This window comes from Haliotis cracherodii, unplaced genomic scaffold, assembly GCF_022045235.1.
Source record: "Haliotis cracherodii isolate W230 unplaced genomic scaffold, xgHalCrac1.p SCAF_13, whole genome shotgun sequence".
Taxonomy (NCBI): Eukaryota; Metazoa; Mollusca; class Gastropoda; order Lepetellida; family Haliotidae; genus Haliotis; species Haliotis cracherodii.
This window is the reverse complement of record NW_027266268.1, coordinates 6,296,236-6,321,396: the sequence shown is the minus strand read 5'-3', so window position 1 is coordinate 6,321,396 and position 25,161 is coordinate 6,296,236. Positions and strand designations below refer to the sequence as shown.

General features: G+C 43.5%; 1 protein-coding gene across 2 annotated transcripts; it reads right to left on the bottom strand.

Annotated features, from left to right (window-relative positions):
- Positions 1-451: 451 nt before the first annotated feature.
- LOC139459547 (uncharacterized) lies at positions 452-15,934 on the bottom strand. Of its 2 annotated transcripts, none has more exons than XM_071241084.1 (4): positions 15,824-15,934; positions 3,436-4,107; positions 2,195-2,911; positions 452-1,323 (listed from the first exon to the last, which is right to left on the bottom strand). In XM_071241084.1, exons 2-4 carry the CDS (start codon positions 4,097-4,099, stop codon positions 1,028-1,030), a joined length of 1,677 nt encoding a protein of 558 aa, XP_071097185.1. In that variant the 5' UTR covers positions 4,100-4,107; positions 15,824-15,934; the 3' UTR covers positions 452-1,027. The 2 variants fall into 2 exon arrangements, with proteins under 2 accessions (XP_071097185.1, XP_071097184.1); XM_071241083.1 differs by having other exon boundaries at positions 454-1,323; positions 15,740-15,934.
- Positions 15,935-25,161: the final 9,227 nt, after the last annotated feature.

Sequence of the window (25,161 nt, the reverse complement as noted above, 5' to 3'; positions counted from 1 at the left end):
TGTGCGTGAGCGTCTGTCTGTAGATGTGTTTATGTCCATGTGTGTGCGTGCGTGTGCGTGCGTGTGTCCTCATTGTGTGGTGTGTGTGTCTCCATTCATGGTAGCCTGTGTGTCATCCTACCCAACGGACGTATTTCGACCCTTACACTTGTTATGTCTGATCCTTCCTGCCACGGTACAGTTTGTTTGTTTGTTTGTTTGTCGTTTAACGCCCCACTCATCAACAGTCCATCTGTATGACAACGGCCTGTAAATAATCGATCCACGACATCCGGGTTCGTCGACACACACTATCAAACAAGTCACCGAGCCTGACCACCCGATTCACAATGTCGCCTCTTGCGACCAGCATAGGTCGTTTGGGACCTATTGTACCCCGGAATCCCAAATCTGGTGCATGGCACACATGTCATTTGCAAATAGGGGCGTACATTCAAGAAGTTTAATATTCGCTCTAGTCAGTCTCCCAGACCTGAAGAATACATTTAAAAAATGAAACTAACTCAGTTCTAGAACGATTTGGCAACTGAAGTCCAGATTGCCTTAGCTCTAGTAAGCATTGTTCTGTGCTCCAATTGTATTTTATTTTGTATTTTGTAAATATATATTTTTAAATAAGACAACCGTATTTCTGGGACTAAATGGCAGTTTATATTCGCTCATTCCTCCTGTGGTAGGAAGTCATAGAGATATGATCTCGGGTGGGGGAGTTTGTGAAATTAATTTTATTCACAAACAAAACAAGTATTGGCTGCGGGTTCGTACAGGTGTAAATGTATCATATATACAGTTGGACAAGCAGGCGGAAACCTGTTACACGATCTTAAGATGGATCAGCTTCTTTCAACAGTTCTAGGTTCAAATTGTAACGTCATTTGATTTATTGTAATTTTAAGTCAGAACCTAACAGAACAATCTTCCACATCGAGGCTCAGTCTCACATTCCCAACATATTCCGTTAAAAATCTGCCGAAACCAGGTTAATGCTCCCAACCAAAACCGCTCATTGACCTCATTCTGGGGCGGTTCAAGGTTCTTGGATGGGCGTGCACGGGTTGTTGGTAGCCCTGTTTCTCTTGAGGTTTTCTACCATTGCCTTGAAGTCGGCGAACTTGGCTAGAGAGAAAATGTGATGAGGATCCTGCATCGAAACGACAGACTTGACTTCATCTCTGGCCTTGACCTTGCCAGCTATGCCGACGCCAAGGGCAAAGACGTTGCTGGCATGCTGCAGTTCGGAGGCCGCGCGACGGATGTCAATGCCACAGTTGGACTGGCCATCGGTCACGATCAAGGTGTCTTTCACGGTGAAGTCACGCATGCCTGGAGGTAATTGATAATATATTTGTTAACGGTACGACATGCATGAATATATAATTAAACATCACCGGGTACCACTAATGACGTGTGTGTTACGTGAGGGACTGTAGTGAGTGAGTGAGTGAGTATGGTTTTACGCCGCTTTTAGCAATATTCCAGCAATATCACGGCGGGGGACACCAGAAATGGGCTTCACACATTGTACCCATGTCGGGAATCGAACCCGGGCCTTCGGCGTGACGAGCGAACGCTTTAACCACTAGGCTACCCGACCGCCCCTGAGGGGCCGTAAAGTACAGTGGAAGGATTCGCAAACAAGCAAATTTTGCTTATTTGAATGCCCCTCCCAAACATGATACATATACAATCTACAATGTATTGAAAGTGACATGAGAAATAGCATTCATTATATAATTGACATTTAAGATAATTATTGTTCTGTAAGTGTTTTATGACTCGAGTATCTTTCGTAACTACAGCTACGTTATAATTATTTATATCCAACACAACAACATCGCAGTATCATATAGCAAAGCCAACGTTAAAAAAAAAAGAAAAAAAAGAACTCTTAAAAAAAAAGACTCAAAATCTATAAATCGGCAAGAAGATATAGAAGAATAAAACTGCACAGATTTCAAAATTTCAAGATTTGTTACAGTCGTTAAATGTGAATTACTTTAAAAAATTGAATTTAAATCGTAAATGGTAGCAAATACTGAACCGGGTGCCATCGTTTTTGCCTTTGTAAATGATACATATTTTTTTAAACTTTCTATTCAAGTACATTAAACACACCACGGTCACATTTCGTATTAAGTGATTAAGTGCAAGCCGAACTAAACAGCCCAGTAGCCCTAGTGATTTTACGACTTACCATAAAGGAAAGTGAAAACTTTCTTCAAGCCAGTCTGCAGCGCATTTCCGGTACACGTGTTCCCCTTGTAGTGCCTGAGTCTCCGCACCTTTTCCTTTAAGTCAAAAGGATTCTGCGAGTCGCTGAATCGGTGGATGACGGTGACGTTACTAGCAAACTGGACCATGGCGAGGCGGTTGTTGGTGTTGAGGGGCCCAAAACCACCGCAAAATAAGTCAATCATCATAACCACGCCATCTTTCATCAGCTCGAAATCGTCACTTTCAATGGAACCGGAAGAATCGAGGACAAGAAGGATATCCCGAATAGTTGATCTGGTTCCGGACCCACCATTACCGATGCTGTTGGAGCCGCCATTACCGTTTCCTGTGCCGCCATTGCCGTTACCACCTGTGTTACTATCAATTCCGTTACCGCCATTGTTGCCGCCGTTGTTGCCGCCATTATTGCCACCATTGCCGTTCCCAAGGCTGCCGTTGTTGCCGCCGTTGTTGCCACCGTTGTTGCTGCCATTGTTGCCGCCATTGTTGCCGCCGTTACCACCATTGTTGCCAGCACCGTTGTCGCCATTACCGCCCCCGTATCCCCCAGTGTTGCCGCCGTTCCCTCCACTGTTACCGCCGTTGCCGTTGTTGCCCCCGAAGTGGTTGAGGAAATCGTCGTCGAAATTAGTACCAACAACGTCAGGGTTTTGAAACTCCTGCGATGTGTTGTTTCCTAGGATGGGAAAGCAGGCATTTGACATCAAGACACGCATAGTATTGTTATCCTACTACAGTTGCTTTACAAAAACGAAATGCTGTGTTTAGCAGATTAATACAAGAATAATTCAGCGAGCACCAGGATGTCAAACAGTCTGTCATAGCAAAGGCATGGGTTCGAATCCTGGTTTGTCCCAATTATGTTTCAAGGTTTTGTCGCCAAAGTGGTAAACGACTGAGGCCTGTGTCACTTTGGTCTTTCTGTCAATATAAGCTGACACGCCTTGATATAACTGAAATATTGTTCAAAGCGGCGTTAAACTTCACTCACTCATTTCACTCACTCACTCGTGGAGCGATGCTCGTGATGTCAATCACTGCATTTTCTAGCCCAGACTCAGATTATTTACAGACCACCGTCATATAGCTGGAATATTGCTGAGTGCGGCGTTAACAAAAGACAAACACTCACTCACGAGCATGAGACACACCATTTCCCTCACCCATCTTAACTAACTATTAGGATTTCGGTCACCCTACCTAGGTAGTGGCCCACGTCGATCACCTGCACCAGCTCATCCTCAGGGGGGCAGCCGCACCCCTCCCGAACCACCTGCCGGCGTCTCTCGAGGGTACCGAACGCCAGAGTGCTCCACTCCGCCCATGGGCTAACCTTGCAAGGTTCCTCGCTGTTCGCTGCCCGGATGTTTTCATCGTTGAGCGGCGCGTTAGACGTTGGAACGTCGACCACCTCGCCGTTGACGGTACAGAAATCCGCCAAGGGATCGTTGGGGTCGTCGAAGCTGTCGTCGAGAAGTTTAATGATGATCTTCTTGATAGCCTTCATCTTCTGCTTGTATTGATGGCGCAGGTTCTTCAGTTTTGTCTTGAGGAAGCTGTTTGCGCTCTTGCAAGCGTTCTGGCGTTTCTGTCCGACATGCTGGTACGCAGTTTCTTCTACCTGCGACTGGTCATTCTGATAGCTCACGTCCAGACGCGTCTTGTTTGTCTTTTTCACCTCTTTCCGGATCAGTTGGTGACTATCGGGCGCTTGGCCCCCGGCCGGAAACCCTGCGTTGCCGAGCCACTGCAGATGGTCAGGCAACTGGTAACGTTTGTCTGATGGTGGGGCCACACTGAGGGCGTTGGACACGCCCAATATACTCACTATCACCAGGGTGATCAGGCCTACGCTGCTCGCCATTCTTGTATCTGTATTGATAAAATGAGTCAATTTTTAATTACCATTACTAAGTCAGTGAGTTTCACTTGGCTACAAACTTATCGTCATGGGAGTTAACAGTAGCAATGGGACTGTGGTGTAGCGTTGTGGTTAAAGCGTTCGCTCGTCATGCCATAGACCCGGGTTCAATTCCCCACTACGCTTCAAGGTTCGCACATTGAGGAATGGGTGAGTGAGTGAGAGTCAGAGGGGTTCACGTCGCATTCAGGAGTAGCTCGGGGATATGAGGGTGTTGAACGTGGAGAATGGACATCAATATATTGTACCTTATGTGACTAATAAAACTGGTTAAAGTATACTGAAGTGCTAACCACTTATACATCCGTCTCAGATGCGGAATATTTTCTAGAGATTCTATATTCTATATTAAGTATATTTCAATGCCTTTGGCGTTTCCGGAAATACACAGTTGACCAGTTTCTCTAGTTTGGGTTTAAGTTGGTACACGTTGCCGAGCACTCATGGCAAGCAGTGGACTTATATCTGCGTACAACAACGGGCTGACATGTCATACTTACTTACTTACTTGCTTACTTACTTACTTACGCACACACGCACACACACGCACACACACAAATAAAACTAAAAATGCCCCCCCCCACCCCCCCCACCCCCACCCAAAAAAATGAAATAAAAAAAATGAAAAATAATATATATATATATATATATATATATATATATATATATATATATATATATATATATATATATATATATACATGGGAAATTGGGAACATGCCGGATGCCTTGTAAATGATGTATTGTCAACAACAACAAAAAACAACAGTGGCCGATACAACATTCTACTGGCGCTACTGTCAATTTCAGTGTAGGAAGTCTCCCAGGTCATACGGAATAATGAATATGGAGTCAAGTTCAAGTCTTGATTGCCTTAGGTACTGAAATTAAGGATGGTTCTGGGCTCTATTTCGATTATATTATATATATGTTGTAGATATATATTTTAAAATAAGATCCACACAGCAAATATTTATATTCTGATACTAATACTGGAGCGTAAAAGTCTTGGATGTGAAAAAGTTGGAATCAGTGCTGCTGGTTTTTGCCTTGTCAGGATTTTTTATGGAATTTCGCCATTTTTTTTCACTTTATTTCTGGGCTAAAAGTCAAACTAAATGCAGTGTTGACGACCTAAATGGGATAGCGTAGTGGTTAAAGCGTTCGCTCGTCACGCCGAAGGCCCGGGTTCGATTCCCCATATGGGTACAATGAATGAAGCCCATTTATAGTGCTCCCCCGCCCTTGATATTGCTGGGGTATTGCTAAAAGCGGCATAAAACCTGCCTCACTCACTGGGCGGGCTCAAGTTTGTGCATAAAATACAATATGCGCCACAAGGACAACGATACAGTGAGTTTATCTACAAGCGAGAGCACTGTTCAACGTTCAGCATAATGCCTCTTCGTTAAGGGTTTTCCTAACCCCACAAAAACAATAAACCAAAGTATCCAAACAATCCTTCAAACAAATTCAGATGAAAACACGACCACAACAAACATCATGGCCGTATAACGTTGATCAGTGTGGCTATTGTTTCGTGGCGTGGACAACAACAAATTTCCAAGTTTGGTTTTCATTAAGACTTAATAGCCGAATATTTCCCCTGTCTGAATCTCATTATCCGCCCCCGAGGTCGTCGACAAAGCTGGTATATATTCCCTATTGGCAGAGATGGCGGAGCCTGAGGCAGCGCATTGCATTAACGCGGTGTGGAGTTCAGGAGTCACAGTACTAATGATTTAAAGACGGATCCAGGTTTGAATCACTACTTCCCCTGTCATACCAGGACTAGTTTTTTCCGTAATTGTTCAAGAGAAACGAGACTGGGACCAATTTGCACTCGTCGCAAGTTTAAATTAGGTCATAAAAACAATAGGTTAATCGCTGTAACTTTAATTTGAGGTGGCACTTATACATTGTCATATTACTTTATTATCCAAATTGATTGTGCTAATTACAATGTCCCATAATTACGCTCGCGCTTTCTGATCAATCGATAGTTTCTTATTCTTACCAACATGTATATGTTCGACCGACTTGGATTACACTGTAGCAATAATCTAAGGTGGTTGCTAGATGGGTTGTAGTTAGGCTGTGGATGGGCTCTAGGTGGGTTCTAGCTAGGCTGATTGGGTTCCAGTTGGGTTCTAGATGGGCTCGATATGGGTTCTTGGTGGGTTCTGGATGGTTCTGGATGGGCTCTCTATGGGTTCTAGTTGGGTTCTGGGTGGGATCTATATGGGTCCTAGGTGGGTTCTATAGATGGGCTCTATGTGGGTTCTAGTTGGGTTCCAGGAGGGTTCTAGATGGGCTCTCTATGGGTTCTAGTTGGGTTCTTGATTGGCTCTATGTGGGTCCTAGATTGGTTCTAGGTGGGATCTAGGTGGGTTCTGGGTGGGCTCTATATGGGCCCTAGGTGGGTTCTATAGATGGGCTCTCTATGGGTTCTAGTTGGGTTCTGGATGGGCTCTATGTGGGTTCTAGATGGGTTCTAGGTGGGTTCTGTATGGGTTCTGGGTGGGCTCTATGTGGGTTCTAGTTGGGTTCTGGATGGGCTCTATGTGGGTTCTAGATGGATTCAGGATGGGTTCTAGGTGGGTTCTGGATGGGTTCTAGTTGGGTTCTGGATGGGCTCTATGTGGGTTCTAGATGAGTTCCAGGAGGGTTCTGGATGGGTTCTAGTTGGGTTCTAGATGGGTTCTAGGTGGGTTCTATATTGGTTCTAGGTGGGTTCTGGGTGGGCTCTATATGGGTCCTAGGTGGGTTCTATAGATGGGCTATGGGTTCTAGTTGGGTTCTTGATTGGCTCTATGTGGGTCCTAGATGGGTTCTAGGTGGGATCTAGGTGGGTTCTGGGTGGGCTCTATATGGGTCCTAGGTGGGTTCCTGGTGGGTTCTGGATGGTTCTGGATGGGCTCTCTATGGGTTCTAGTTGGGTTCTGGGTGCTCTATATGGGTTTTAGTTGGGTTCCAGGAGTGTTCTAGATGGGTTCTATATGGGTTCCAGTTGGGTTTTTGATGGGCTCTATGTGGGTTCTAGATGGGTTCTAGGTGGGTTCTGGGTGGGTTCTGGTTGGCTCTATATGGGTCCTAGGTGGGTTCTATAGATTGGTTCTATGTGGGTTCTAGTTGGGTTCCAGGAGGGTTCTAGATGGGCTCTCTTTTGGTTCTAGTTGGGTTCTGGATGGGCTCTATGTGGGTTCTAGATGGGTTCTAGGTGGGTTCTGTATGGGTTCTGGGTGGGCTCTATGTGGGTTCTAGTTGGGTTCTGGATGGGCTCTATGTGGGTTCTAGATGGATTCAGGATGGGTTCTAGGTGGGTTCTGGATGGGTTCTAGTTGGGTTCTGGATGGGCTCTATGTGGGTTCTAGATGAGTTCTAGGTGGGTTCTGGATGGGTTCTAGTTGGGTTCTAGATGGGTTCTAGGTGGGTTCTATATTGGTTCTAGGTGGGTTCTGGGTGGGCTCTATGTGGGTTCTAGGTGGGTTCTATGTGGGTTCTAGGTGGGTTCTGGATGGGCTCTATATTGGTTCTAGGTGGGTTCTAGATGGGCTCTATATGGGTTCTAGGTGTGTTTTAGGTGGGTTCTGGATGGGCTCTTTATGGGTTCTAGGTGGGTTCTAGATGGGCTCTATATGGCTTCTAGGTGGGTTCTAGATTGGCTCTATATGGGTTCTGGATGGGCTCTATATGGGTTCTAGATGTGTTTTAGGTGGGTTCTAGATTGGCTCTATATGGGTTCTAGATGTGTTTTAGGTGGGTTCTAGATTGTCTATATGGGTTCTGGATGGGCTGTATATGGGTTCTAGATGTGTTTTAGGTGGGTTCTGGATGGGCTCTTTATGGGTTCTAGGTGGGTTCTAGATGGGCTCTATATGGGTTCTAGGTGGGTTCAAGATGGGTTTTAGGTGGGTTCTGGGTGGGCTCTATATGGGTTCTAGATGTGTTTTAGGTGGGTTCCAGATGGGCTCTATATGGGTTCTAAATGGGTTCTAGGTGGGTTCTGGGAGGGCTCTTTATGGGTTCTAGGTGGGTTCTAGATGGGCTCTATATGGCTTCTAGGTGGGTTCTAGATTGGCTCTATATGGGTTCTGGATGGGCTCTATATGGGTTCTAGATGTGTTTTAGGTGGGTTCTAGATTGGCTCTATATGGGTTCTAGATGGGCTGTATATGAGTTCTAGATGTGTTTTAGGTGGGTTCTGGATGGGCTCTTTATGGGTTCTAGGTGGGTTCTAGATGGGCTCTATATGGGTTCTAGGTGGGTTCAAGATGGGTTTTAGGTGGGTTCTGGGTGGGCTCTATATGGGTTCTAGATGGGTTTTAGGTGGGTTCCAGATGGGCTCTATATGGGTTCTAAATGGGTTCTAGGTGGGTTCTGGGAGGGCTCTTTATGGGTTCTAGGTGGGTTCTAGATGGGCTCTATATGGCTTCTAGGTGGGTTCTAGATTGGCTCTATATGGGTTCTGGATGGGCTCTATATGGGTTCTAGATGTGTTTTAGGTGGGTTCTAGATTGGCTCTATATGGGTTCTGGATGGGCTGTATATGGGTTCTAGATGTGTTTTAGGTGGGTTCTGGATGGGCTCTTTATGGGTTCTAGGTGGGTTCTAGATGGGCTCTATATGGGTTCTAGGTGGGTTCAAGATGGGTTTTAGGTGGGTTCTGGGTGGGCTCTATATGGGTTCTAGATGGGTTTTAGGTGGGTTCCAGATGGGCTCTATATGGGTTCTAAATGGGTTCTAGGTGGGTTCTGGGAGGGCTCTTTATGGGTTCTCGGTGGGTTCTAGATGGGTTTTAGGTGGGTTCTAGATTGAATCAAAGGTAGAAAGTACTGCGACCACAGCACACTTCTGTCATTTCCCCGAAAAATAGCTCCTATCTAGTCTTTTATGTCAATGAAGCTATAGCATATTTCAATATGTAGACATGATCCTTGACTGACATTTAGTCCATGAAATCTTGTATTACGCAATACATTTCTCTAAAACTAAACCAAATAATTTTCCTGATGCTGATTGAGCCTAGCTAGACTTCTGCATCTATACAAATTGGTTTGGTTTTCATAAAATATATAATTTATATTCCACGTCATGGTGCAGGACAAACACGACCCAAGCTTAGACAGTGCATGACCATATTCTTTATCCCATTAAAGACGGATCTGAGTTTAGACAGTGCCACTTTCTTGTCCTCGCAAAACTCGTGTTCTCTTCCTGTTCTTTAACCTCAATTACGCGTGTGTCCCTCCTCCCCTTATCCAGCATGGAAACCACATGGCCCGCCACAACAATTACACAGGCGTTACTCCGAGCAACATGGCCGCTGCGATAACCCGTTCCACCTGGTGCTTATCAAATAATGTCGGTACAGTTGGATGATCAAACACGTGACATTATGATATGCACTTGAGGAAATATACAAGCTGAAATGCGAGGCTGGATTAGTGTAGCGTCACGTGCTGGAGTGAGGAGTAATTGTTTCCCTCTCGTTAGGACAGGGGGATGTCTCACACGTGTCAGGGTCTCACTTTGCTTATTGTGTAAAACGCTTATCCTCTCTACTTCCAAATATCAGCAAACTCTGACAAATATTCGTGCAGATACAGGATTTATTTGCGTTCACGGCCATGTTTAAACCAATTTGCTTCTGTCGTGTACGATGTGGGACGGAAATAGCATGGATCGTGGTGTTGTTCGCTGGGCAGAGCGCGGAGAACAAGTAGATGTCTGTGGCCTCGGAACAATGGCACAAGAAGATCAAACTATGTGCACTGAAAGGTTCCACTCGTGCATTTGTACACGTACGTACGTGCGAACGCGAGCGGCTGTATGTTGTTGGGTAGGCAGCGCAAGCTATTTGCGCAGGGTTTATAATAACTGTTGGTTCGCGACTTACGGGATCGGGTGGTCAGGCTCGCTGACTTGGTTGATGCATGTCATCGTATCCCAATTCCGTGGATCGATGCTCATGCTGCCAATCAATGGATTATCTGGTCCAGACTCGATTATTTACAGACCGCCGTCATATAGCAAGAATATTGCAGAGTGCGGCGTTAAACAACGCACAAACAAACAAAACTGACTGTTTCTTATACTGTGGCCAAATACCCAGCTGCCAGTCGGTTCGCTAAAGTCTACCAAATCATCTCTTCCCAACTATCTAGAATATACTATTAACATAAGCTTTTTTTATGGATAAATACCCATACATTGTAAAATGTTTGCTTGGCGTTTCACTCCAATATTCAAAATATATACAAACCAGTGATTGATAGTATGAGCAGCCTACCAAACCGACATGTATCAACCAAGTCACTGAGTGAGTGAGTGAGTGAGTTGGGTTTAACTCCGCTTTTAACAGTATTCCAGTTATATCATGGCGTGTCAGCTTTATGTGGGAGGAAAGCCAGAAGTGATGCAGGTCTCAGACGTTTACCAGTTCGGTGAAATCCACGAGCACGGGTATGGTGCTGACAAACAGAGAAACATAATCGGGGCGAACCGGGATTCGAACCCACGATCATAGGTGTCTACCGTGTCCAATGGACGCAACTTTGCACAGCGAATCGCGGCGCTTTAGACGACTGGGCCACCCGTACCCCCTCCAAGTCACTGAACCTAACCTCCGGATCCACTAAGTCGCCTCTTATGACCAGTATAGTTTGTAGGGATCAATTCTAACCCTGAATTTACGCGGGGTTATTGTAAATTGAGGATTGAGAATCTTGTCCATTTTAATCATTATTGGTCAGTGGTATTCAAAATGTGACAGAATAATGAGTGAGTTGGATTTTAAAGGCCGCCTTCAACATTATTCCAGTTATACCACGGCGTTGCAGTTAACTGTGGGAGGAAACGCCGAAAGCAGAATAATTAGGAGATACTGGGCAGCTGTGTGTTCGTCAAAGTTTCACGACGTGTAATGTATGAGAGTGAGTGAGTGAGTGAGTGAGTGAGTGAGTGAGTATTGTTCTATACTGCATTTAGCAATACTCAAGCAATATTTGGACAAGGGACACCATATATGGACTTCACACATATGGGGAATTGAACCTTGATCTTCGGCGTGACGAACGAACGCTTTATGGAACAAGGCTACCGCAGCGTCCTTTCGTGTTCGAAGAGTGCGTACGAGTGCGTGTGAATGCACGTGTCAGTATGGGCAAATGTGTGTTAATTACGAATGGTTACTGCGCATTTGAAATTCCCACGTAAGTTACACCCTTGCAGACGGCGATCAAAACTGAAAAGACCTTAAGACGAAACAACGCTCCGAGAGAATTGTGGTTCGTCCAGGACAGATAATGAAAGACAGTTGCGGAAATCGCTGTCCGGGATTAAAAGCAGGTTTCTGCTGAAATGTTACCCATGGACTTCAACACTATTCATTTACACTATTGACACTATGAGGTGAGGTGAATTTTGCGATAAAGTACACATTTTGAGTTACGTCATAATAGGCTGACGTCATGGTGCTGTTTAAATTACCTCCCTTGTGATTTAACGTATCCTTGGTAACATCGTTCTTTCATTACTGTCAAGCAAGATGGCGCATCCACATCAATTACTGATCGGTGAAATAGTTATATAAACTTATATATTTGAATATTATTACTTTGGAAGATATATGGCAAGATTTACCATCATCCATCTCTAATTTCACTGCGGATTCTCATTGTCCTTACGTAGAAGTGGGTGAGTGAGTGAGTGAGTTGGGTTTAACGCCACTTTTAACAGTATTCCAGTTACATTGCGGCGTGTCAGCTTAATGTGGGGGGAAAGCCCGAAGTGATGCAGGTCTCAGACGTTTACCAGTTCGGTGAAACCCACGAGCACGGGTATGGTGCTGACAAACCTAGAAACATACTCTGGGCGAACCGGGATTCGAACCCACAATCATAGGTTTCTGGCGTGCCCAAGGGACGCAACTCTGTACTGCGATTCGCGGCGCTTTAGACGACTTGGCCACCCGAATGAATGCGTTGACCTCGAGGCTAGCCCACACCAGTGTATTGTTGAGTTGAGATCAGGTAGCCCAGCGGTTAAGGTGTTCGCGCATCACGTCGAAACACTGGGTTGATTCCAGAATTGTACCATATGTGAAGACGATTCTTCACACACACCCTCCCATTACTCCCCGTCGTGATGTTGAAAAACGTAAAGCAATACCGCGCCCACACACTACGTCGTTGGAGAATGCTTTTTACAGTCGATACATACTCCAATCTTAAAACATTACCAGTCAATTGAAAATTTAATCAAATCAACTATTAACTGTCGGTTTTAATGTACCATTAACTAGTCCCATATGCATCAGAAAACGGGGAAGGCAGCTGAGATTTTCGAAAAGTCGCATGTCAACCGCAAGACAAAACATATCCAAGTCACGTGACCTCTATTCACAATTTGCCGATTATAAAGGACAAAAGTAGCGGCCGACTAAGAATAGCAATATTTTCTTTCCAAATCCTCAGCTATGCACCAAGGGCGAAGGTTGACCACAGCCACATTTCAACGTCCTGACTCCAATATTTATCTAACAGTTGTGTCTGGTTGCCAACCACTAAGTATTTATCTGAGCCATATAGGTAAATATAATACGTATGTGCTTAGCCCACTGTGTGTGAGCTTACGACATGGAACCGACTTCGTTCTAAACCAGACACAGCAGCCCTCTGTTACGGCTTCCAATGACGGGCCACGTGTCACCTTGACCTTTACAGATATAGGCATAATGATTACCATATCGCGACTATTTTTAGACAAATGTTTACGCTTCAACTTATAAACAAAATAATATTTAAAGGTTACCAGAAATTGGAATAAATGGCGATTTATATGTTTCGGATTTTTGATCCTATATTGTGACATTAGTTTTAAGCCGTATTGAGCAGTTTTCGAACCAAACGAGGACGGAAACAAATGGTTTTTACCTTTAACCATGATGGGAATCGAACCCGGGTTTACCGCGTGACGAGGAATCACTTTTACCACTGAGCTACTCCAACAAGGTTGTAGTGTGCATTGTATGTTTTACATTGTAAAACACCGATCTTTTATGATTCTTTCAAAAGCTGTAACAGTTACTTAACCCCATTATTTGACAACATCCCATTAACCCCCAACCTCCTTCCTCCCCTCCCAAGGGTAATTGACTTCCTCTGCTTCAGAACAACACGGTGGAGTATGGGGGAGCGTATACGTACAGAAGGTAGCGGTACAGAGACGGCGGAAACTTTGGCTGGAGCTACAATTTGATATTTTTAATATAACATTATTCAGCCGACAAGGCCATGACGCACTGAAAGACGTACATTGACATTTGAAAATGTGTCATGAAAAGGAAAATACTATCCAGAATAAAACCTAAGCAAAAATATACATTGTGGGGTTTCCTAAGTTTTTTTTCCGTGTTTGTGCCTCGGAATGTTCTACAGAGCAATGCTGGCATTGTGTCGTAATGGAAATGCACTTAATGCATGTGGCTGCGATGCTGGAAAACAAGCTCGTGCCATATACGCCTGATTTCATAAAGGATTATGACAAGTAGAAAATTGACAGCTTTACAGAATTATTCAATAATGTTAGAGAAAATCGTTCATACTTTGTACAGCAATTAGGGAGCATCCATTTGATTAATTTTTTTGGGGGGGGTTGGTGGGGGGGGGGGGGGGGGGGGGGAGATCTATTTAAAATGGATGCTTTGTTCAGAAATATGCCTAAAAGGAATAGTTTGTTGGTAGTCGGGGGAAAATTGAATAGTTTGTTTGAAATTTCCATTTTAGTTTTTAATAACTCTAATTTCTTGAATTTAATTTATTAATAACATACTCATTTGTACCCAAACGTAAAAGGAATATGTTAATAGTGGAAAATGCATAGATCTTGTTATGTTTGATGGTGTTCGTTAGCGTACCAAAGATTATCACACACACACACACACACACACACACACACACACACACACACACACACACACACACACACACACAGACATATATATATCTGTAACTGTATCTGTATATAATGTAACTCTACAAATATTATTACCAAAGAACTGTAGTGTGAATTGAAAGTCAGGTGAACTGGAAACGCACATTAACCCGACTTGACCTCAGAGTTGGACATCAGTTTTTGTTTTACTAATATTCCACCGCCGCCGCGATGTAGCAATACAGGCGTAATTACGTACCCATCTAGAACAATGCCACATGTATTGCTGAAACTGGAACCATCTTCCTTGGGCGGTAACGGTGAACTGTCTGACCACACTGAGTCGGGGCCAGGTAGCTCACAGATTGACCTGCACGGTAACTCACTGATTTACCTGCACGGTTACTCACAGATTGACCTGCACGGTTACTCACAGATGTACCTGCACGGTTACTCACAGATTGACCTGCACGGTTACTCCCTGATTTACCTGCACGGTTACTCACAGATTTACCTGCACGGTTACTCACAGATGTACCTGCATGGTTACTCACAGATTGACCTGCACGGTTACTCACAGATTGACCTGCACGGTTACTCACAGATGTACCTACACGGTTACTCACAGATGTACCTGCACGGTTACTCACTGATTTACCTGCACGGTTACTCACAGATTGACCTGCACGGTTACTCACAGGTTACTCAAAGACTTACATGCACGGGGTCAGCAATACTGCTCATTATGACATATACTCTACTAAAGGGTAAACTATATTCAGATATATTCTGCATGTTGTATTCTGTTTATTTTAGAAATAAACGACGAGTGGGAGTTGTTTATCGTACAATAAAACACTGCAGGGAGAATAAACCATAGAGGCGTAGCCCTCAGTGGATTATTCTCACTCAGTGTTTTATTGTACGATAAACAACGACCACGAATCGTTTATTTCTTATATGAAATATCAACATTATGTACATCTTTGAGGATTTTGATAAAATGTAAACTGTGATTGCAACAACATAGATCATAAATGAATTTTTTCTTCAACATACCCGAAGATAAACTATATTCAGATCAATTTTGTACACTATTTATCGGAAAATCAATTAGAAAACAATTGGAGCATGGATTTTATGATAAAAAATTCTACTCTGCAAAATAAACGTTCCTTGTTGGGGATACTAAAGGTGTGGATTTGTTTTAAATACGTTACATTGACATTAAATGGTCAAATGTATTGGACCAACCTACGTCGCCCTTTCCAGAGTGTGGATTAAGAATCCCAAGACGAAACACTGCTTGAATATAATAGAAATTGGCCACAAATGAAACAAATTAGAGAATTAAAAAATATGTATTCCCTTAACCTTATTTTTTTAATGAAAATATTACCATTATTTGAGAAACAATAACCAGACGAAAAACATATTGTAAATTATATACAAGTACATTAAATATGAACCATTATTTGAAAGAAAAAACACAAAAATTCTACAATAATAGTTTTTAGAAAAATCGTGTACACCAACAAAATCGTGATCAGTGGTGATGAGATGCTACCGAGAGGCATCAGAGCCTCGTTCACTCACACCTGCTGATCAGGGTTGTACAATACTTGACATAACACATGCTAACCTTACCGTTGAAGCGCTGTCGGGCACCGACCGATGTGTGTTAGTAGGGGAGTGCTAAGTCTCGAAGGACGTGTAGTATATATAGTATACCTGGCTACCCCGCCTTGTTGGTATTATCACTTGTGTGGTGTGTAGCTTTGAGGAACTTCTTTCTTCCTTGACTGAGCCACGAATGGAGACCACGGCTTAAGAGTAAACATGACGAACCCAACGCGTGGTGTACATACACTGTCGACAGCCATGCGCAAATCATCAGATAGGGGGGAATTTGCAATCAGCCAATCACACGAAGGATGGCTTGAAAAGTTGAAGAAAATACTCCAAAAGATTTAAGTTTTTTAAACCCGTGACATATACGTTTTTATGGGAAACTTTTCAAGTGCAAGTTTGGTCGTTTGTTAACATGCGAACTGAAAGTCCTTTAACTTTAGTATCGAGGTCGGATTATTTACTATCTGTAAACATTGAATACTCAGTTCAAATGAAACACATGGAGGACTATTGTTGATTTCTTAAAATAACATGGCATGATCGTAATTAACATCCGTGATTGCTATTGCATGTGACTATTTGTTTCTCTCCATGAGCCCACGTACTTCAGTGAAGGCTCTGGCAGTCAACAGGTGCTTGTGCGTGTGCACTTATATATATTCTCGGGGATTATAATTGGTTTAATTCTGTACACGAAGAAATAATATTCAATATATCCAGCTTCGTGTTATAAGACGCCTCGTGTACAGAATTAAACCAATTTTAATCCCTGAGAATGTTCTAATGATCGTTATTGATTACATTAATAGTAGTAAAAGGCGACTAACGGGATCGGGTGGTCAGGCTCGCTGACTTGGTTGATGCATGTCATCGATCCCAATTGCATGGATCGATGCTCATGATATCAATCACTGGATTGTCTGGTCCAGACTCGATTATTTACAGACCGCCGTCATATAGCTGGAATATTGCTGAGTGCGGCGTTAAACAACCAACCAACTAACCAACATTAATAGTAAGTATTGGTTTACGCGCTCTAAGCAATATTCCGGCAATGAGTTGAAATGGGTTAAAAGTTGCGTTTGAGATTATTGTTCTTATATAGCGACATGCATACACGTGTGCACGTGAGCCTCTCTCTCTCTCTCTCTCTCTCTCTCTCTCTCTCTCTCTCTCTCTCTCTCTCTCTCTCTCTCTGTGTGTGTGTGTGTGCTTGTACTAGTCCGGACTAATGCCGATTTTACAGTGCTAGGTCACAGAATTACCATGCTAACATTAATACCCCACTCAAATACTGTATACTGACTCCAAGCCGACCAGTCCTGCGCCAGGCAGGGTAACAACAAATACCCTCTTTCAACATCTTTGGTATGACGCGGCCGGGGATCGAACCCCGGACCTTCCGTTCTCCGGGCAGACGCTCTACCACTGGACCACGGAAGTCTTGCACTGACACAGCGGGGAACGCCAAGAAAGTGCTTCACTCGTTGCACCCATGTGGGGATCGAACTTAATTTTCCTCTTGGCAAGCCAACACTTTAGCCACTAGGCTACCCTACATCAACCTATAATGACGATTTGTACCTCACTCTTCAGGTTATATTTGTCGGCAAATAAAATCTTGCTTTGAGGAAATGTCTCTTTCAAAACCCTTTCAGAAATTGTTACCATTTTGGTGTCAAACATGAAGTTGTCCTTACGACGAGTTATATTTTTAGATTAACGGATGTTTCGACCAAAATAATACACACTTATATAACGCCAACAATCACACAAGAAAGTATGTTCTGCGCGTATCATATTGAACTTTATTTTTTATGAATAATACAGAACGTTTTTCTTATGAATATATATTTTAATAATATTTTCTTATGAATATATACTAGCCACAGAAAGAAACTGTGCACGGAGAAAATATAGATATAAGGGCACACCGTCCATATATGAAATATAGGTTTGAACACAGCAATTATTGGAGACATTCAAACGCTCATGCACGTGCCATGCGATATGACGTCATTGATGGAGGCCTATGGACGTGCAATGTGTTACTGCACGTGCATCCTGTGCAGCTGTACACAGCTTGTGCAACTCAAAATTCGCTGTCACTTTGGAAAGCATGATCTGTGGTCATTCAAAAATTCAAAACTTCTCAGGCGCAGACATAAGCATATCACAAGCAAATCATGCCAAGATTGACAGCTGCACAGCGTCATGAAGCCATTGGAATGATCCAAGCGGGAATGAGGCAACAACAGGTGGCAACACATTTCTAATGCCATCGTTACACGATATCGGCATTGGAGATGTGTTATCAGAACACAAATGACGTTGCCGACCACCCACGTTCAGGACGTCCCCGAGTAACGACGCCAAGACAGGACAGATGGATTCGAGTTACACATCTCCGACACAGGTTCCAAACGGCAGTAACGACTTTCCAGACAATTCCTGGACTGCGCCGTATCCATCCTCACACACCGTCATCGCGTCAACCGTCTAATATGGTGTCGAAATCATGTTCGCCAACCTCGAATATGGTGGAGAAATTTGGGGTGGAATAACAGCACGGCACCGAACCCCTTTGGTGGTTGTTCAGGGCAATTTCACCGGTGTTGGCTACAGAGATCAGATTCTGAGGCCTGTGGTCATTCCTTTCCTGCAACGTCATGGCCCGGGATTGACATTTCAACAGGACAACGCTCGTCCTCACACGGCTAGGGTCGCAATGGATTTCCTTCAACATGACAATGTCATGTTACTGCCATGGCCTGCAAATTCTCCAGATCTCTCCCCAATAGAGCATGTGTGGGATGAAATTGAGCGCCGTCTGCGTCGTCTTCCACATCCTCCAGATAACTTCCGTGACTTGGCACAGGATTTGAGGAGGATATGGCAGGCCATTCCCCAGGCCTTCCATGCCCATTTGGTGGACTCCATGCCTCGCCGATGCACTGCTGTGATTCACGCACAGGGTGGTCATACCCGTTATTGACTTTGTGACTTTGTCGTTTGACCCCCTACTCCATTTTGATCTTCTGACGTCATCGTAACAGATGTTGTTCAGGTCCCGTTGACATTTTCCTATGGTCCGATCATTCAGCTGCTACAGCGTCTGCATCATTTTGTTCTTGCTGTGTTGTATTTCAATCCAGAATATATTTTCTCCGTGCACAGTTTCTTTATGTGGCTAGTATATATCTAAATAATATGGCACCTCTTTCTTATGAATATATATCTTAATAATATTGCACATTTTTCTTATGAATATATATTTTAATAATATTGCACATTTTTCTTATGAACATATATTTTGATAATATGGCACAGTTTCTCATGAATATCTTTCGTAATAATATCTAATGTTTTTCTTCTGAATAAATGTTTCAAATAATATGGCATGTTTTTCACATGAACATATATTTTTTATTTGTTCTCATGAATATAGTTATTAATGTCAGAAAGCACGCTTTTCTCACGATTATTCAATTTGATACATGTCCCTCGTCAATATACATCAGTATTGTTGTGGCATACTGTGATCGTAGATTTATAGTTTAATAATACGATTTGCATAGATCGATGTTTCACTATACTTGCATCTTCCGGAGGCAAGAACCGCCTCCGTGGTCTTGTGGTAGAGCGTCCGTCCGGAGAGCGGAAGGTCCGGGGTTCGATCCCCAGCTGCGTCATACCAAAAGACTTTAAAAGATGGTACTTGTTGTTACCCTGTCTGTCGCTCGGCATTAAGAGGCTAAAACAAGGACTGGTCGGCTCGGAGTCAGTATACTGTGTCTGACGGGGGTATTCATGTTAAACTGTGGCATGGTATCTCAGTAATCTAGCACTATAAATCGGCATCAGTCCGGACTAGTACAAGCAGCCACACAAACACACACACGTACATGCACGTCGCTATATAAGTGCAATAATCTTGGACGCGACGTTAAACCCCATTTCACCTCACCTCACCTCACCGGAGGCAAGAGGCCCGTGAAGATCCTGGGTAGAACAAGTCTTCAGCAACCAATTCTTGCCGTAAAAGGCGACTATGCTTGTCGTAAGAGGCGACTAACGGGATCGGGTGGTCGGGCTCGCTGACTTGGTTGATACATGTCATGGATTCCAATTGTGTGGATGTATGCTCATGATATCAATCACTTGATTGTCTGGTCAGAACTCGATTATTTACCCTCCGCCGTCATATAGCTGGAATATTAGTGAGTACGGCGTTGAACAACGAACCAACCAACCCTAGGCAAAGGCGTTCACTGACTATAAAATAACACAAAGGATACAGTCGTCGCCCTATTCCCGCCGCTGTATCCCAAAACAATTCGTGAAAGAACAGAGACATAGCTCTTCCTATTGTTGTCTGCATCCCTAAGATGATGGTTAGTGGTTGTCGTCTCATATAAATGGAATACCAACATCTATTGTACGATCGCAATGCGACCAGTGAGTGAATGAGTTTGCATTAATGCTGCTTTGAGAGTTATTCAAGTTATATCACGGAGAGTCAGCTTGACGTGAGAGCCAGGCCCAAAGCGTTGCTGGTCTCAGGCGTTTACCATTTTGGTTAAACCCACCGGCACGGGTGAGTGAATTGGGTTTAACGCCGCTTTTAACAGTGTTCCAGTTATATCGGGCGTGGCAGCTTAATGTTGGGGGAAACCCCCCGAAGTGATGCAGGTCTCAGACGTTTACCACTTCGGTGAAACCCCCGAGCACGGGTATGGTGCTGACAAACCTAGAAACATAATCGGACCGAACCGGGATTCGAACCCACAATTATACGTTTCTGGTGTGCCCAAGGGACGCAACTCTGCACAGCGAATCGCGGCGCCTTAGACGAATGGGCCACCTGTGCCCCCGCTGAAACATAAACCTAGAAACATAATCAGGCGAATCCACGGTCGTTGGTTCCTGACACGGCTAAGGGGCATAATCCTGCGGCTACTATGACATGAGGTCCTGATCTTAACTCACAGGGCAAACATTGATTATTAGTATGTGCCATTGAAGCATCGCCGTCACCAGTTTGGTTATGGCAAAATGAATATCAAATATAATTAAATGCATGCCAAAAATACTGATATATGTATCTTGTATGTTAATACGTAAATGCTTATTTACGCATAGGTACTATGGACACATGCGTCAGTGAGTGAGAGAATATTGTTTACAATCTTCCAGCATCTGGGCCAGATAAACCAATGGTTGACATTGTAAGCATGACACGTAATCAGCCAAGACACCGACCTTGACCAAGCATATCATCTACCCGAGGCAAGTTGCGTTAACTGACTATAAAAGTCCTTTTTCCACCGTTGCCGAACTAAGCTGGAATTTCCAGGCTCGATCCACCAGTGGCTATTACGAGTTATATCCCTCCTATTGACCAATCAGATTCCATCTCATATATCACTTGCATTAGTTTCAAACAAAATGGCGGCGCCCAATCAAGACGATCTGCTCGATAATCAAGATCTATATTGTGATAAAACGGGTCTTACCCCGCAAAGTGCATCAAATCACTTGAGCATCTTGATTAAAAAAATGAAACGATTGACAAAATATTTGTCGACGCCCGGTTGGCAGTGCACACTCTTTACAAATCCTGCAGTCGATCGATATCTGCGCGTTGAAATTCATGTTGCTTACGAACCGGATTTCTAGTTCGTTACACGATTTTTATTGGACTATGCATAGACTCGTTAGTCCAGTCAAAATGTCACTCCGTAATTCCACCCTAGTTCGGCAAGGGTGGAAGTTGGACTTTTATAGTCAGTTAACGCCCTTGCCTCGGGAAAATGCCTTCTTATTGGTATGTAGGAATTATCCGGTAAGAGTTGAGGTGAGGTGAAAGGGGTTTTAACGTCGCGTTCAAGATTTTTGCACTTATATAGCACGACATGCATGCACGTGTTCGAACTGTTAGTGCTTGCCAACAGAAATGCCATGTCGCAGACACACTATACTGATCTGAATCGACCAGTCCTCGTTTAAGCCCCGAGCACCAGACAGAGTAACTACAATTACCATCTTTTAACGTCTTCTGGTATGACGCGGCCGGGGATCGAACCCCCGACCTTCCGCTCTCCGGGCAGACGCTCTACCCATTACACACGGTGGCGGTCCTTTGGTGAAGTAGTGCGCTGTAAATCTTACATTGCTCATTTTGGATGGGTCACTTTGTAGCCAAAAGTAGTGACACATAGATTAGCTGGTAATAAAAGATACTGTATCACACATCACATCTAGGCTACGTCGAGGGATACGGGTGGCCAATTTGTCTTAGACGCCGAAATCTCCGTGTAGAGTTGCCTCCCATAGTTTCGTCAGGATCCGTTACTCGTAGTTTCGAAACTAGATTCGTCCAGATTATGAACTGAAGTATTTCTGCACTAAGCCAAAGCACCAAAGTTAGACCTTTGACGTTTTTTAATCTAATGAGATTATGTCCCATATCCCATAAACTGTGGCATCATCATCATCATCATCATCATCATCATTTATTGTTGTTATTATTATTATTATTATTATTATTAATAATATTATTATTATTATTATTATTGTTGTTGTTGTTATTATTATTATTATTATTATTATTACTTTGCCAGTAATATACCTTATTGGGTTCGGAACGCTTTGGAGACAAAATTGATATCTTTGTAATTTCTTGACTGTGGATGATATACGTTTCTACATAGCTTTGTTCAAAGCAAAGCACTTGTAAGCCGCGCGAAGGTGTATTAATATTAGACATTATAGATTTCAGAAGAGACTATGATAAGATAGGTAGAAACATGATACAGTTCATTTGTTACTGAAAGCTTTCGTTGTACGCTTGGCACTGTGTTGAACAGGTAAGATAATATATAACAGACAGTGGTTTTCAGCAAAGGAAGTCCTCTATCCAATCCAATTACCGTCCATGCTGCAGCAGTGTGCGCCAAGGTTGTACTCCAAGTCCGTTGTTGTTTCCCAACCTCATTAAGAAACATGTCGATTATATGGCAGAGTCCTTTGATGTCAGTATATTTGTTTATGTGGAAATGTTAAACATAACTCGCTTGGTGTTTGTTTATGGTCTGGGAAGGCAAGGGCTCGCTGGTGTAGAGAACTATGCACCTGGTTGTCACGTGTGGCCACTTAAACAGCATACAGATATTTACCCCACACAAAAGTGAAATATGATTATCCTGTTCGAGGTTTTGTCAAAGTGAGAAAAATGAGCATCTGACAAAAAGCCTTAAAATTTAAAAAAAACTTGGAGCTGCTTATGAAGTTTTAATTTGGTCGGTTTCTTTACAGGATGTTCTGTATGATTCATGTAAAGTTTCAGAACCGGTCAATAACAAAATGTGTCTTTTTCGGTGATATATTTGATATACAAAACGAGCATAAAATAGGTCAGATTTTATTGTGAATTTGAAGAACGTAGCAAGTAAATGTTCAAAATGCTGATTTAGCATTTTTTTTATTTGGGCTAATTAATTCTGAACCGTATAATAAGTTATGTACGTCACTTACACGTTATGCATATATATCTTGTCAATTCCATTATGTTGAAAACCCTGGACTAATTTGCCGCCTTTGCTTCGTTTCGGAAGTGACGTCACCATCTTCATCTTAACACAAACTTTCTATGTTTAGCGTTGTGTTATGCAAATCGTTCTGTCTGTCTGTCTGTCTGTCTGCTAATCCAGAATGATCGAACACCATATTGTCTCTAAAGGATCGTTAGACCACGCTTTCACGGTCTGTAATCGTACTGAAAATCAAAATCAAGCGAGCTTTCTGTTATCTGTAGTTGTTAGAGAAGAGGCGTGGACATTGGGAAACACTGGAACCACGGAATTATATCGTCTAAAACATCTGACCCAGTTACGGAAGTCCGTGCGGACAGGGTTTCACTGTCGAGTGACTCGAGCCAGACATTGTGCTGACAGGTTTCAATGTCGGGGTCAGACATTGTGCAGACAGGTTTCACTGTCGGGGTCAGACATTGTGCAGACAGGTTTCACTGTCGGGATCAGACATTGTGCAGACAGGTTTCAATGTCGGGGTCAGACATTGTGCAGACAGGTTTCAATGTCGGGGTCAGACATTGTGCAGACAGGTTTCACTGTCGGGATCAGACATTGTGCAGACAGGTTTCACTGTCGTGTCAGACATTGTGCAGACAGGTTTCACTGTCGTGTCAGACATTGTGCAGACAGGTTTCAATGTCGGGGTCAGACATTGTGCAGACAGGTTTCACTGTCGGGATCAGACATTGTGCAGACAGGTTTCACTGTCGGGATCAGACATTGTGCAGACAGGTTTAACTGTCGTGTCAGACATTGTGCTGACAGGTTTCACTGTAGTGTCAGACACTGTGCTGACTAGGTTTCACTGTCGTGTCAGACATTGTGCAAACAGGTTTCACTGTCGTGTCAGACATTGTGCGAACAGGTTTCACTGTCGTGTCAGACATTGTGCAGACAGGTTTCACTGTCCTGTCAGACATTGTGCTGACAGGTTTGACTAGTGTCAGACATTGTGCTGACAGGTTTCACTGAAGTGTCAGGCACTGTGCTGACAGGTTTGACTGTCGTGTCAGACATTGTGCGGACAGGTTTGACTAGTGTCAGACATTGTGCTGACAGGGTTTCACTGTAGTGTCAGACATTGTGCTGACAGGTTTCACTGTCGTGTCAGACATTGTGCAGACAGGTTTCACCGTCGTGTCAGACATTGTGCTGACAGGTTTCAATGTCGGGGTCAGACATTGTGCAGACAGGTTTCACCGCCGTGTCAGACATTGTGCTGACAGGTTTCACTGTCGTGTCAGACATTGTGCGAACAGGTTTCACTGTCGTGTCAGACATTGTGCTGACAGGTTTCGCTGACGTGTCAGACATTGTGCAGTTACCCCCGGGTTTTACTAACGGCCTATATTTATATACTAAGTAAACAAGTATGATCAACATGTTTCCTTATCATCACTCATCTGGTCACCATTTTGATTCCTCTTAATATTCTGAATTTATATAAATCCCCGTGACACAGGTAGAGTACACACATTGAGGGTGGAGGTCCTTGTTAAACAGAGTAGAGTACACACATTGAGGGTAGAGGTCCTTGTTAAACCGAGTAGAGCACATCCATTCAAGGTAGAGGTCCTTGTTAAACAGAGTAGAGTACACACATTGAGGGTAGAGGTCCTTGTTGAACAGAGTAGAGTACACACATTGAGGGTAGAGGTCCTTGTTAAACCGAGTAGAGCACATCCATTCAAGGTAGAGGTCCTTGTTAAACCGAGTAGAGTACACAAATTGAGGGTAGAGGTCCTTGTTAAACCGAGTAGAGCACATATATTCAAGGTAGTAGTCCTTGTTAAACCGAGTAGAGCACATACATTGAGGGTAGAGGTCCTTGTTAAACCGAGT

Excerpts from the sequence above, each read along its gene's own strand:
- LOC139459547 (XM_071241084.1), bottom strand. The coding sequence starts at position 4,099 with ATGGCGAGCAGCGTAGGCCTGATCACCCTGGTGATAGTGAGTATATTG. Across the intron at positions 2,912-3,435 it reads CGACGTGGGCCACTACCTAG|GAAACAACACATCGCAGGAG; the intron begins GTAGGGTGACCG and ends TTCCCATCCTAG. Across the intron at positions 1,324-2,194 it reads AGTTTTCACTTTCCTTTATG|GCATGCGTGACTTCACCGTG; the intron begins GTAAGTCGTAAA and ends AATTACCTCCAG.